The sequence below is a fragment of the Somniosus microcephalus genome, chromosome 6 (assembly GCF_052327205.1).
Source record: "Somniosus microcephalus isolate GS21.2 chromosome 6, FLI_Smic_1.0, whole genome shotgun sequence".
Taxonomy (NCBI): Eukaryota; Metazoa; Chordata; class Chondrichthyes; order Squaliformes; family Somniosidae; genus Somniosus; species Somniosus microcephalus.
In genome coordinates this window covers 247682005-247696802 of record NC_140992.1, presented here as the reverse complement: position 1 = coordinate 247696802, position 14798 = coordinate 247682005, and the positions used below count along the sequence as shown (strand labels likewise).

The 14798-nt window shown below is 44.6% G+C and overlaps 1 protein-coding gene across 1 annotated transcript in view; it reads left to right on the top strand.

The window, feature by feature from the left end:
- pmfbp1 (polyamine modulated factor 1 binding protein 1) overlaps positions 1-14798 on the top strand; it is an 840874-nt gene that overhangs the window by 86455 nt on the left and 739621 nt on the right. The window contains 1 exon segment of the mRNA XM_085991731.1: positions 5734-5862. Coding sequence (XP_085847857.1) covers positions 5734-5862 — 129 coding nt within the window.

Genomic DNA, 14798 nt, shown 5'->3' with positions numbered 1-14798 from the left:
TAATTTCCCTAACACCATTTCCCTACAAATACTGATTTCATTCAGTTCCTCCCTCTCATCAGACCCTATGTTCCCCGACATCTCTGGGAGGTTACTTGTGTCCTCCTTTGTGAAGACAGAACCAAAATATGTATTTAATTGGCTGCCATTTCTTTGTTCCGCATTATAAATTCCCCTGATTCTGACTGCAAGGGACCAATGCTTGACTTCACCAATCTTTTTCTCTGCACATATCTATAGAAGCTTTTACAGTCAGTTTTTATGTTCCCTGCAAGCTTTCTCTCATACTCTATTTTCCCCCTCTTAATTAATCTTTTTGTCCTCCTTTGCTGAATCCTAAACTGCTTCCAATCCTCAGGTATCCTGCTTTTTCTGGCCAATTTATATGTCCTCTCCTTGGATTTTATGCTATCCCTAATTTCCCTTGTTAGCCACGGTTGCGCCACCTTTTTTGTTTTATTTTTATGCTAGACAGGGATGAACAAATTCTGTAGTTCATCCATGCGATCTTTAAATATTTACCATTGCCTATCCACTGCCAACCCTTTAAGTAACGCTTCCCAATCCTTCCTAGCCAACTTGCGCCTCATACCATCGTAGTTTCCTTTATTTAAATTCAGGACCCTAGTCTCTGAGTCAACTACTTCACTCTCCATCTTAATGAAGAATTCTATCATATTATGATCGCTCCTCCCCAAGGGGCCTCGCACAACAAGATTGCTAATTAATCCTTTCTCATTACATAATACCCAGTCTAAGATGGCCTGCTCTCTAGTTGGTTCCTCGACATATTGGTCCAGGAAGCCATCCCGTATACACTCTAGGAATTCCTCCTCCATGGTATTGTTACTAATTTGGTTAGCCCAATCTATATGTAGATTAAAGTCACCCATGATGACTGCTCTGCCCTTATTGCACGTGTCTCTAATTTCCCGTTTAATGCCATCCCCAACCTCTGCATTACTATTTGGGGGTCTGTATACAACTCCCACTAACGTTTTCTGCCCCTTGATATTTCTCCGCTCTACCAATACAGATTCCACATCATCAGAGCTAATAGCCTTCCTTACTATTGTGTTAATCTCCTCTTTAACCAGCAATGCTACTCCACCTCCTTTTCCTTTTTGCCTGTCCTCCTGAATATTGAATACCCCATGATGTTGAATTTCCAGCCTTGGTCACCCTGGAGCCATGTCTTCGTAATCCCAATTATATCATATCCATTTACATCTATTTGCGCAGCTAATTCATCCACCTTATTACGAATGCTCCTCGCATTAAGACACAAAGCCTTCAGGCTTGTTTTTTAACACTGTTAGTCCTTTTAGAATTATTATTTACTTTGGCTCTGTTTGATTTACACCCTTGATTTCTCTGCCTTCCACTTTTGCTTTTCTCCTTCCTGTCTTTTGCTTCTATCCTTGCTTCCCTGCACTGGTTCCCAACCCCCTGCCATTTTAGTTTAAACCCTCCCCAACAGCACCAGCAAACACTCCCCCTAGGACATCAGTCCCGGACCTGCCCAGGTGCAAACCGTCCAGTTTGTACTGGTCCCACCTCACCCAGGACCGGTTCCAATGTCCCAGGGATTTGAATCCCTCCCTCTTGCACCATTCTTTTAGCCACATATTCAGCTGAAATATCCTCCTATTTCTACTCTGACTAGCACGTGGTACCGGTAGCAATCGTGAGATTACTATCTTTTGAGGTCCTATTGTTCCTATTTTTTAATTTACCTCCTAACTGCCTATATTCAGCTTTTAGGACCTCATCCCGTTTTTTACCTATATCGTTGGTACCTATGTGCACAACGACAACTGGCTGTTCACCCTCCCCCTCTAGAATGCCCTGCAGCTGCTCCGAGACATCCTTGACCCTTGCACCAGGGAGGCAACGTACCATCCTGGAGTCTCGTTTGCGGCCACAGAAACGCCTATCTATTCCCCTTACAATAGAATCCCCTATCACTATAGCTCTCCTGTTCTTTTTTCCTCCCGTCCTGCACAGCAGGACCACCCATGGTGCCAGGAAGTTGGGAAGTTGGCAACTGCTGCTTCCCCCTCCCCCACGATAAGCCAGCTCCCCCAACAGTATCCAAAGCGGTATATCTGTTTGAGAGGGGGATGGCCACTAGGGACCCCTGCACTACCTGCCTGCGCCTACTACTCTGCTTGGCGGTCACCCATTCCCTTCCTGCCTATGCAGCCTTTACCTGCGGTGTGACCAACTCCCTAAATGTGCTATCCACGATGTCCTCAGCATTGTGAATGCTCCAGTATGTATGCATTTGCAGCTCCCACGCTGCAATGTGGTCTGGCAGTAGTTGCAGCTGGATACCCTTCCCGCACACATGGTCGTCAGGGACACAGGAAGTGTCCCTGATTTCCCACATAGTGCAGGAGGAGCATGCCACGGGGCCGAGCTGTGCTGCCATGACCTACCCTTTAATTTATTTAATTTAAATTAAATTAAATCAAATCAATACCACCAATTACACTACAATTAAATGATATACTCAAGGACCCTTGCTACTCAACAGGGACCTTAGAAACTATAAACCACAAAAATTAAGTTTGGAAAAAAAGCAAGAAAGAGAGAAATACTCACCAACCAATCACTTACCTGCTTTCTGGTGATGTCACACTTCGATTACTTTTTACTTCTTTACACTCACTGGTCCGTTTTAGCCCCGGCTCACCTTTGAAATCTCCCGAGGTTTGGTGCTCTCCAGCCGCTCTCGCTCACCTTTGAAATCTCCCGAGGTTTGGCGCTCTCCAGCCGCTCTCGCTCACCTTTGAAATCTCCCGAGGTTTGGTGCTCTCCAGCCGCTCTCGCTCACCTTTGAAATCTCCCGAGGTTTGGCGCTCTCCAGCCGCTCTTGCTCACCTTTGAAATCTCCCGAAGTTTGGTGCTCTCCAGCCGCTCTCGCTCACCTTTGAAATCTCCTGAGGTTTGGCGCACTCCAGCCGCTGTCGCTCACCTTTGAAATCTCCCGAGGTGTTTGGCGTGCTCTTAACCACTTTTCTAACCTGTCCTGCCACCTTTAAAGACTTGTGCACAAACACCCCCAGGCCTCACTCTTCTTGCAACCCCATTAAAATTGTACCATTTAGCAGGTATTGTCTCTCCTCATTCTTCCTACCAAAATGTATCACCTCACTTTTCTGCATTGAATTTCATCCGCCCATTCCACCAGCCTGTCTGTCCTCTTGAAGTCTATTACTATCTTCCTCACTGTTTACTACACTTCAAAGTTTTGTGTCATCTGCAAATTTTGAAATTGTGCCCAGTACCCACAAGTCCAAGCCATTAATGTATATCAAAAACAGTACTGATCCCAGTACTGAATCTTGGGGATCACCACTGTATATCTCCCCCAGTCTAAAGAATAGCCATTTACCACAACTTTCTGTTTTCTATCCCTTAGCCAATTTTCTAACCATGCTGCTACTGCCCCTTTTATCCCATGGACTTCAATTTTGCTAACAAGTCTAATATGTGGTACTTTATCAAACACCTTTTGAAAGTTTGTATACACAACATCAACTGCACTGCCCTCGTCCACCCTCTCCGTTACCTCATCAAAAAACTCAATCAAGTTGGTCAAACACGATTTGCCCTTAACACATCAATGCTGGCTCTCCTTTATTAGTCCATGCTTGTCCAAGTGGCTGTTAATTTTCTCCCGGATTATTGTTTCTGAAAGTTTCCCCATGTTATGTGACAGTAATGTTGAAGAGAACACCAGTTTAACTTCCTTTGCTCAGAAATACTTCGTATGGCCAAAGAAATATACAACGTAAGGAGTAGACATGCCAACCGTTGGGCAATTCAGAATTACAGTGCTGCTGAGGGGTTCACCTGCCTCACTAAAGATGCAGCTGTTGCATGTTGTCCTTTACAGCCATTACTTTTCAACATAACGTATTGATTTTTTTCCAGTATATCTCCATCAGGTGCAGTTCAAACGTCAAATAATTGGTCTATAACATTTTGAAAGCTCTCAATCACACGGTGACTAAAGCAGCGGCGCTATTTCTCATTGCTATGGTTGTATTTTTACAGATTATTTTTGTGACGTGACATTGTACTTTGAAATATATTGCACTTGTGTCACTATAAAATAGCATCAAGCTTGCAAAAATCTGAACATTAAGTACCCAGTAATAGAAATGACAAGTTTAAAAAAAGTCACCTTGAAACCAGTAATACCGTACTGTTCAATAATTTTCTTGTGACTGGGGCAATGGCAGAAAGGTAGACATGAGGATAACTGAAGGCCTTTACTGTCATGATGAAATGAAGCAAGTACTAACTGTTGGACTTTCAGGTTTGTTCTTTTCCCTGAAAATCCTTCTATTGTGTCAATTAAGCAGATGGTTTGCAGGAAATATGCCTTGGCCTCAGTGACAAAACTAATTTTAACTGGATTTCCATTCATCCACTTTAATTTTCTGAATACCAAACAGTTGGCTTTGTGAATTAAATCCACTAAAAGCACATTTATAACAAATTACTGTTGTCCTTTGGCATTGTAAAGTGCGCACAGGGATGGCATATTTGAATGAAAATATGGGCAACCCTTATTAACATACTCTGAAAGTCTTAAAAATGTTTTTACTAAATAGATTAACTTGACGATTGTTTGCTTCACATTTATCAGCTCATTAAGTGAAGGGTGAGCAAATATATTACACATGCATGAAAAGCTGTTTTTGCGCTAAAAAGGGATCTTGACGAGGGTGCAGTGGATAGACGTCTGCGTAATTTAGCAAAGCTCAAGGGTATCAATAACATCAAGTTGCATTGATAGAGAGCCTTTAACATAGGAAAACGTTCCAAGGCATTTCACAGGAGCATAGTAAGGCCAAAATTGACATCGAGCCAAAGAATGAGATATTAGGACAGTTGATTTAAAGCTTGGTCAAAGAGATAAGTTTTAAGGAGGAGAGAGGTGGAGAGGTAGGGAGGGAAGATGGCTGACGGCATGGCTGCCAATGGTGGGGTGAAACAAGTGATCGGGATGCACAAGAATCCAGAGTTGGAGGAATCCAGAGTTGGAGGAATACAGAGTTCTTGGAGGGTCTTCCTTTCCTTCTTTCTTTCTCACTTTTTTTTCTCTCTCTCTGTTTCCCTCCCTCTCCTCTCTTTTGCACTTAAAAAAGGCTTCAGGCCACAATCTGTGCAGATTGCTCAAGTCCAGAGTGGCTGGGAACTGTGGGTTGAGGTGGACCAAGTTGCATTTTGTTTGGTCCATCTCCAATTCTGCTAGACCCTTTGATCCCACAGCTGCCACACTTGACATTGCCATACCCTAGAACTCTTTCTCCACCATAGTCTCCCAAAGCTGCCAAGCCCTGCTACCCCACACTGCTGCCAGACCCTAGGAATCACCCATAGTGTTTTACATGACTGAACACCCCTGCTGTTTTGCTAAAAAAAAGCGTATACTCTGATCCGCTGTGTGCAATGCCATGGGAGATCTGCTAGTGTGTGTGCAAATTAAAGATAAAGGTGTGTGTATATATCCTAAAACAAACCCATAGGGCATTATTCTAGTTACATCTTGACAATGTTAAAAGCATCCATTTATTCCTACTCTTTGCGTTCTGTCCTTTATTTACCTTTCAAGTATTCACCAATAATATCTGTCTGAGATCCGAGTCTGGTATTGTCAAGATAAGTTTAATACTAGAATTTCTACATATTGCTTACTTTTCCTTGTTTGTTCAGTTGAAGGTGCAGATTCTGCAGTCTTACATCAATGACTTGAGTGAACAAAATGATGTCCTGGTTCAGACAATGGAGGAACTTGAAAGAGAAGCCAATCGAAGAGTAACTTCTCTGGAAGCAGACCTGCAGGTAATCAGAAACATTGAATGCTTCTCAAGACTGTAGCTGTAGGTCTTTTCCTTTCCAAAGCGGTTTGATAATGATCCAAAGGGAGGTGATTCAGAACGTCATGTACAAACTGCTGTAGGTGAAAACTGTGCTTTAAGATAGATCAAAGTTTCATTGTAAACTATTCAAGAGTTCATGTTTCTTACCATACAGTGCATTTTAATGGTGTTTACTCGAGGGATTCCAAGTACCTTTAGGCATTGTGCAGACTTGCCTTTTTAAGTGTCTTTGGGCATTTCCTATTATGCTTACAAAACGTTTAAAGTATTTTTTATTGTATAAGACTATAACTTGTGGGAGTCACCAGATAATTTCAAGCTCTTTTTACAGTATGAACTACTTTTTGTTTGCAGCTTGTTCCAGATTCACTGCTGTGCAATCTATCTAGGAATCACAATCTCTTGTCTGTCTTGTGTATCCCTACCCTCTAGTTCTCTGCTCACTGTCCAAAGTAAATCTGTTATCATAGACTGGACATTTTGAAGATCTGGATCATAAGAATGGGACTGAAGGGTATTGGTGGTATTACATTGTATTTACAGCACAGAAACTGGCCATTCGGCCCAACCGGTCCATGCTGGTGTTTATGCTCCATACGAGCCTCCTCCCACCCTTCTTCATCTAACCCCATCAACATATCCTTTTATTTCTTTTTCCCTCGTGTTTTTCTAGCTTCCCCTTAAAAGCATCTATGCCAGTCGCCTCAACTACTCCTTGTGGTAGTGAGTTTCACATTCTAACCACTCTCTGGGTGAAGAAGTTTCTCCTGAATTCCTTATTGGATTAATTAGTAACTATGTTATATTTTTGGTCCCTAGTTCTAGTCGCCCCTGCAAGTGGAAACATCTTCTCAACGTTTGCCCTAACAAACCCTTTCACAATGGAGATCGGGCGGGAAAGTGAAGTTGAGGTCGATGATGGCCATAATCTTATTGAATGGCGGAGCAGGCTCGAGGGGCTGTATGGCCTACTCCTGCTCCTATTTCTTATGTTCTTATGTTCTTATCATCTTAAAGACTTCTATCGGGTCACCCCATAGTCTTCTATTTTCTAGAGAAAAGAGCCCCAGCCTGTTCAATCTTTCCTGATAGTATATCTTCTCAGTTCTGATATTCTAGTAAATCTTCTTTGCATCTTCTCTCGTGACTATATCCTTTTTATAATATGGAGACCGGAACTGATCACAGTACTCCCAAGTGTGGTCTAACCAAGGTTCTATACAAGTTTAACATAACTTCTCTGCTTTAAAATTCTATCCTTCTAAAACCCCATTGCTTTGTTTGCTTTATTTATGGCCTTATTAACCTGGTGGTAATTATAGACAGATAATCAAATACTGCATGCGACTCAAGTGTATCTGTTCTGCTGGGACTATTTGAAATGTCACCTGGCTAAGGTTAAATAATTTATGTTCCAAGTGTGAATCGGCACTGCAGACTTGTGCTCCCCTATCTTGGAGATCAAGGAGAAAGATGGCATTGTTTTGCCTTCGTTATTTTATGGTGCATTTATACTAGAAGCTTTCCATTGGTTTGAAGCAGTTTTGTCTTTGCATTGATGCTAAACCATGCAGTGTACATTTGATGTCAAAGGCCAAACTGACTGAAGTGGAGAGAGACTACCTCCTTCAGGGATCTTACTGTGCTTCGCTCCACTGAGCCTGACTTGGGTTACAGCCTACCTTTACTGTATATTGGAACTGCGGCATTGTGCAAAGGGAAACTTCTTTGCGCTGACACAACAATGATAGTGTTAATGCATCCTCAGTCAGTATAGCAGAATCCATGATAGGAATATTGTATGGGATCTGGGTTTGATGGGCTTTTCATGCTTTACTTTCTTATATCTGTTCACAATCATCTTATCTCTGAAGAGAACAGTTTCATAATTGTCATTCACTCCCTGTGACTTAATGCTCTAAGTTTAGAGTTGTTCTTGACACTCTGACACTCTTTGATCTATCTCCAACGGATCACCATTCTTTTTAAAGGTAGAGTATGCTAAATTGCACTCTGCTGCAATTATGGACTCACCAATGATCTACTCAAGGTTGGTATTATACATTTATCCACATTAAATCCATCTGCCTTTCCTTAACTCTTCCACTGATTGTTTCAATTTCTTTTGAATGTTATTAATCCTCTTGTTCTTGTTACTTAACCACATGACTTGGTAGCATTAGCAAGTTGATAGCAGACAAGAAGTACATAGGGAACTTGTAGAAATATGAGGCACAGGCATTGATCTAGTAATTATTATTGAATCTATTGATTGACAGTGATCTGTTGTTCAAGTGCAAGATCAACTTCTGCAGGTCAGTTGGTACACTTCTATATGCTCATGGTCATAATGAATGGAATGGTATTTATTTTAAATACTGCAAGGAATTTTTACATAAAGTCTACAACTTCTAACAGCTGTAGTAAAATAAATTGTCAGGCTTTTATTTCAAACCTGGGATCTCAGTTTAAGGTGGCCTTGTCCTCTTAATCCAACATAAAAGATTATTCATTGTAACAGTGGTGCACAGTATTTTTGATATCAGAAAGGAATGTATCCTGAGGGCCCAATGTATCAACTATATTCAAGCTTACGTTTATGAAGCACGTGATGGGATTCGTAAATGTTTTTGAAATCTGCGCAGAAGGTGTTAAGGATAACCTCATTATATTTTGAAACAATATTAATTTTCCTTGCACCTACTTAGTTATTTTCTACTTCAGATCTAATCTACTAATTTTATTTTATGTGGGGAAAATGCTAGAGTCCATTATAAAAGATGTAATAGCAGAGCACTTGGAAAACAGTGACAGGATCGGACAAGGTCAGCATGGATTTACAAAAGGTAAATCATGCTTGACTAATCTACTGGAATTTTTTGAGGATGTAACTGGTAAAATAGATAAGGGAGAACCAGTGGATGTGGTGTATTTGGACTTTCAGAAGGCTTTTGATAAGGTCCCACATAAGAGACTAGCGTGTAAAGTTAAGGCACATGGGATTGGGGGCAAGGTATTGACTTGGATAGAGAACTGGTTGGCAGACAGAAAGCAAAGAGTTGGAATAAACGGGTCTTTTTCCAAGTGGCAGGCAGTGACTAGTGGGGTACCGCAGGGATCGGTCCTTGGACCCCAGCTATTCACAATATATATTAATGATCTAGACAAGGGAACTAGATGTAATATCTCCAAATTTGCAGACGACACAAAGCTGGGTGGGCGTGTGTGCTGTGAGGAGGATGCCGAGAAACTCCAGGATGATTTGGACAGGTTGGGTGATTGGGCAAAAGCATGGCAGATGCAATATAACGTGGATAAATGTGAGGTTATGCACTTTGGTGGCAAAAACAGGAAGGCAGATTATTATCTGAATGGCAATAGATTGGGAGAAGGAGAAGTGCAACGAGACCTGGGTGTCCTTGTGCACCAGTCGCTGAAGGTAAGCATGCAGGTGCAGCAGGCGGTTAAGAAGGCAAATGGTGTGTTGGCCTTCGTAGCGAGAGGGTTTGAGTACAGGAACAAGGATGTCTTGCTGCAGTTGTACAGGGCCTTGGTGAGACCACATCTTGATTATTGTGTGCAGTTTTGGTCGCCTTATCTGAGGAAGGATGTTCTTGCCATGGAAGGAGTTCAGCGAAGATTCACCAGGCTGATACCTGGGATGGCAGGAATGACGTATGAGGAGAGATTGGGTCGATTGGGCTTATACTCGCTGGAGTTTAGAAGAATGAGAGGGGATCTCATTGAAACTTATAAAATTCTAACAGGACTAGACAGACTAGATGCAGGAAGGATGTTCCCGATGGTCGAGGAGTCCAGAACCAGGGATCACAGTCTAAGGATAAGGGGTAGGCCATTTAGGACAGAAATGAGGAGGAATTTCTTCACCCAGAGAGTGGTGAACCTGTGGAATTCTCTACCACAGAAGGCAGTAGAAGCCAATTCACTAAATATATTCAAGAAGGAGTTGGATATATTTCTTAAGGCTAAAGGGATCAAGGGATATGGGGAGAAAGCAGGGACCGGGTACTGAATTTGGATGATCAGCCATGATCTCATTGAATGGCGGAGCAGGCTCGAGGGGCCGAATGGCCTACTCCTGCTCCTATCTTCTATGTTTCTGTTTCATGTATTGTCACTTATTACCATTTTTTACTGATTTTTTCTCTCTCTTTATTTGACAATTTTCTCCCCATTTCATTTCTCACCTTGGAGTACGATTCTCTTTCTAGCTCTGCCTGCCTGTCCCCCACCGCTCTCGCTTTCTCTCTCCCACCCCCTCTCTCCTCTGCCACCATTTCTCTCCCCTCCACCCCCTCTCCTCCCCACCCTCTCTCTCTCTCTCTCTCTCTCTCTCTCTCTCTCTCTCTCACACTTTGTGTGTGTTTCTTCCCTGTGTGTGTGTCTCTGATTTTCTGTCCTTGTGTGTATGTCTCTCTTTTCTCCCTCTATCTTTTTTTCTCTCCTCTCCCTCTACCTGTTTTTCTCTCTGCCTGCCTGTCTCCTTCCGTTCTCTCTCTTTCCACCCGCCCCGCCCCCCACACCCCCAACCCCATCACTTGGTTAGTTTTCTATTGCTTTGCTTTTTGATTTGATGTGAAAGCTGTGGAATAGAACACTTTCCATTCCAAGTGTCCAGTATCAACATCAAGCACAGCCCAGTTCAGGCATAACACAGCCAGATAGAGTAAAGCTCCTTCAACTCCGCTTAACAATATGACTCTGTCTTCTCTACTGTATCAGTTTGGCATTTTTTCCACTTCCCACAGCAGCCATGCTGTGACTTCTGAGTAGGATTGTTGATCTGTGCTGAATTAGGGACAGTTTGGTGCTGTTAGGCTCATGCCCACAAGAAACGGTTCACACTGTCAATTTAAAACCAGCAGACAGAATTTTTTGATGAAGTAACAGGGAGGATTAATGAAGGGAATGCAATGGATGTTGTCTACATGGATGTTAGGAAGGCTGATGTGCCTTCAATAACCACAAAACTAGAAGTTATAGATTTTAACAAGTTGGCTTTTAATCACTAAGATCAGAGCTAACATCTCAACACACCGACTGGCTCACAGGAATGAGTCATACAGATCCTGGGATCTTTAAGTAAGAGAAGTCGGGGCGGAGCCAAGAGCCAAGACCTGGAACCTTCCAGGTTAGTCAGGAAAGAGGAAGTGAAACTATACACCGTGTGGGGGAGGGTAATATACATGAGTGCAAAAGGAATACAGGCAAGACAAACAGATTTCATTACAAAGGTGTTTGACAAAGTACACATAGAAGGCTGGTTAACAAAATTGAGGCTCATGGAATAGGTGGGTCAATGGCAGCTTGGATAAGGAATTGGCTTAAGGACAGAAAACAGCGAGTTGTGGTAAATGGCTGTTTTTCAGACTGGAGGATAGTAAACAGTGGTGTTCCCCAAGGGTCAGTGCTGGGGCCACTGCTTTTTTTGATCTATATAAATGACCTGGATATTGGAATACAGAGTAGAATTTCTAAATTTGCTGATGACACCAAACTTGGGGGTGTGGCAAACAGTGAGGATGATGCCAATCGACTGCAACAGGACATAGAAAGGCTAGCAGACGGAATTTAACACAGAGGAGTGTGAGGTGATGCATTTTGGCAGAAGGAACAGGGAGAGGCAATATACACTTCTTGGCACAGTTTTAAAGAGTGTGCAGGGACAGAGGGACCTGGGAGTTAATGTGTATAGGTCCCTGAAGGTGGCAGGACATATTGAGAGAGTGGTTAGCAAAGCATATGGGATCTTGGGCTTCATAAATAGAGGTACTGAGTACAAAAGTAGAGAAGTTATGCTGAACCTTTATAAAGCACTGGTTGGGACACAACTGGAGTATTATGTCCAGTTCTGGTCACCACACTTTAGGAAGGATGTGAAGGCACTTGAGAGGGTGCAGAGGAGATTTACCAGAGGGATCTTAGCTACAAGGACAGGTTGGAGAAGCTGGATTTGTTTTCATTAGAGCAAAGGAGGTTGAGGGGTGATTTGATAGAGGTGTACATGATTATGATGGGTTTGGGTAGGCTAGACGGGGAAAGGCTGTTCCCACTAGTTGATGGTACAAGGACTAGAGGACACTGGTTTAAGGTTTTGGGCAAGATATACAGGGGGGATGTGAGGAAAAGCTTTTTTACGCAGCGAGTGGTGAGGACCTGGAACTCGCTGCTGACGGAAGTGGTGGAAGCGGACACACTCGATGTTTTCAGGGCGACACTGGATGGGCACTTGAGGGAAATAAACTTGCAGGGCTACGGGGATAGAGCGGGGGAATGGGATTGACTGGATTGCTCTACAGAGAGCCGGCACGGACTCGATGGGCCAAATGACTCTGTTATGACTCTTGAGTACATTCCTACCTTTTCTGTTCTGATTTGCTTTGAGCCAAAGTGTGACAGAAAAAGTGTGACAGGAAGAAACTGTTAGACTTGCAGGTCAAGCAAGACATATACTATGTACGCACTTCCTGTAAGTGTTACACTTACTACTTGTCATGCCTATTTCTGTCATGCTATATAATTTACTATATATTCTACTTACATCCCAATTGCGACTCCAAGCCAGGTGGCATTGTTTCCACACAATAGGCCTCAGGCTAACAAACATTGGGTTCATCGGCAACTCTCTTCCGCCCACTTCTACCAACCCTAATCTGAACCCCAAGTGGTCTTTTCCCCCTTTTCCATAATACTGCTCAGCCATCAGCATCCATCAATGGTTACTATTGTTTCCATGTCTCGCACTGGAAAACTTGAAGGCACTATAGTGAAAATGCTTCAGCAATTTAAAGCCAGCAAATCCAACTTTTGCAGTTCAAGATTAGGATTCCCTAAAGGAATTTGGGCGTGCCTCTGTTGTCTAAATGCAACAGCACTTGTAATCTATATCTATATATATAAAGCGGTCGATCTGTCTGTCCTTCTGTCTGTCTGTCCTCACGTGTGCGTCTGTCGGGCTATGCGCTCGAAAGTTACAGGGCGTACCTATGCGTGCGTTACGTCGAAAGAAAGCTTACCTTTCCAAAACGGCCTTAAGCGTATTTACGTTTCGGCCGGGCTAAAATCGCGCCCGCGGTATCCGAAAAACCTTCAACATTCCGCTCATTAGCATCTCATTATCCGCTCATTAGCGACAGAGTGACCTCGAGGTCGACCAATCGTACGCCAGGTTGCTGCCGCGAGCGGCCGGGCCCTCCTACGGTCGAGTGACGGGACGATTGACCAATCCTACGCTTTGGTCACCTGACGGTCGACCAATCGGCGCGTGTGTGGGCGGGCCTTATCGTTCTGAACCGAGGTGAGTCGCCGCCATCTTGCTTCCATTCTTTTTCCTGCTTTCTGCGTCTTTCTTTTCAAAAATACATTTCCAGCAAAAAAAAAAAGTTGCTTTTAAAACACAAATTGTTTTTTAAAAAAGTTAATTAATTTGTAAATCTTTTCTCTAACCTCTATAATTCTCCTACCTTTCACCGTTTTTCCAGGCCCGGGGCCTAGGCTTCTCCAACTGCCAGCAGTGCAACTCTAGACCCAGGCTCCCGGCCTAGACAGAGACAAACACTGGCAGAGGGCAGAGGGTGTGCTGCCTCAGCTCCATTCCCGGGGTCAGTAGGTGGGGAGGCTTCATAAGCAACTGGGGTAGGTTGCAAGCCCCAAATAATAATCTGAAGATCCTGTGTTTTCAGCTGAGGAAATTTCTTCTGCAGACAGCCCCAGGTTAACGGCAGACATCTTTGTCAAGGAGGGCAAAAAGTTTCAGTGCGACGCCATTTTGATTCAGTGTGTAACAGAGTGCATGCGCGGCCATCTTAGTACAGGAACATAGAGTGGGTGGGGCTTCTGTGCTCCAAATCTGTGTCTGTGACAGACAATCGACTGTGTAGCTGTGCAAGGTCTGTAGCTATAGCAACAGCTTTAGCTTCAGAGCTTCAGGGCCACACCTGAGTGTTTAGAAGCTGTTGCTAAGCAACAGTGTTTGTTGTTAAATACAGAGATAAGAATCTCCGTATCTCTCAACATTAACTCTAGAGCGTACTTTAGGCAAGCATCAGCTCGGTCCCGTGGGTGCCGAGATAGCACAAAGTTTCCTGTACTTTAAGTTTATCTCCCCTCACACCCCCTCCCCCCCCACCCCCCCCACACCCACTTCCCCCCCACACCCCCTTCCCCACCCCCCCTTCCCCCCCTCCCGTTCACCCCCTTTCCCCTCCCCCACCACACCCCCCCCTTCACCCCCCTCTTCCCCCTCCCCTCCCCTCCGCACTCCTCTCCCCCCCCTCCCCCCGTTCCCTCCCCCCCTCCCCCCTCCCCTTCCCCCCTCCCCTTCCCTCCTCCCCCCTCTCCTTCCCCCCCTTCCCCCCAGTCGCTCTCTCTCTTCCCCCCCAGTCGCTCTCTCTCTTCCCCCCCCAGTCGCTCTCTCTCTTCCCCCCCCAGTCGCTCTCTCTCTTCCCCCCCCAGTCGCTCTCTCTCTTCCCCCCCAGTCGCTCTCTCTCTTCCCCCCCAAGTCGCTCTCTCTCTTCCCCCCCAGTCGCTCTCTCTCTTCCCCCCAGTCGCTCTCTCTCGTTCCCCCCCAGTCGCTCTCTCTCTTCCCCCCCAGTCGCTCTCTCTCTTCCCCCCACAGTCGCTCTCTCTCTTCCCCCCCAGTCGCTCTCTCTCTTCCCCCCCAGTCGCTCTCTCTCTTCCCCCCCAGTCGCTCTCTCTCTCTTCCCCCCCAGTCGCTCTCTCTCTTCCCCCCCAGTCGCTCTCTCTCTTCCCCCCCAGTCGCTCTCTCTCTTCCCCCCCAGTCGCTCTCTCTCTTCCCCCCCAGTCGCTCTCTCTCTTCCCCCCCAGTCGCTCTCTCTCTTCCCCCCCAGTCTCTCTCTCTCTTCCCCCCAGTCGCTC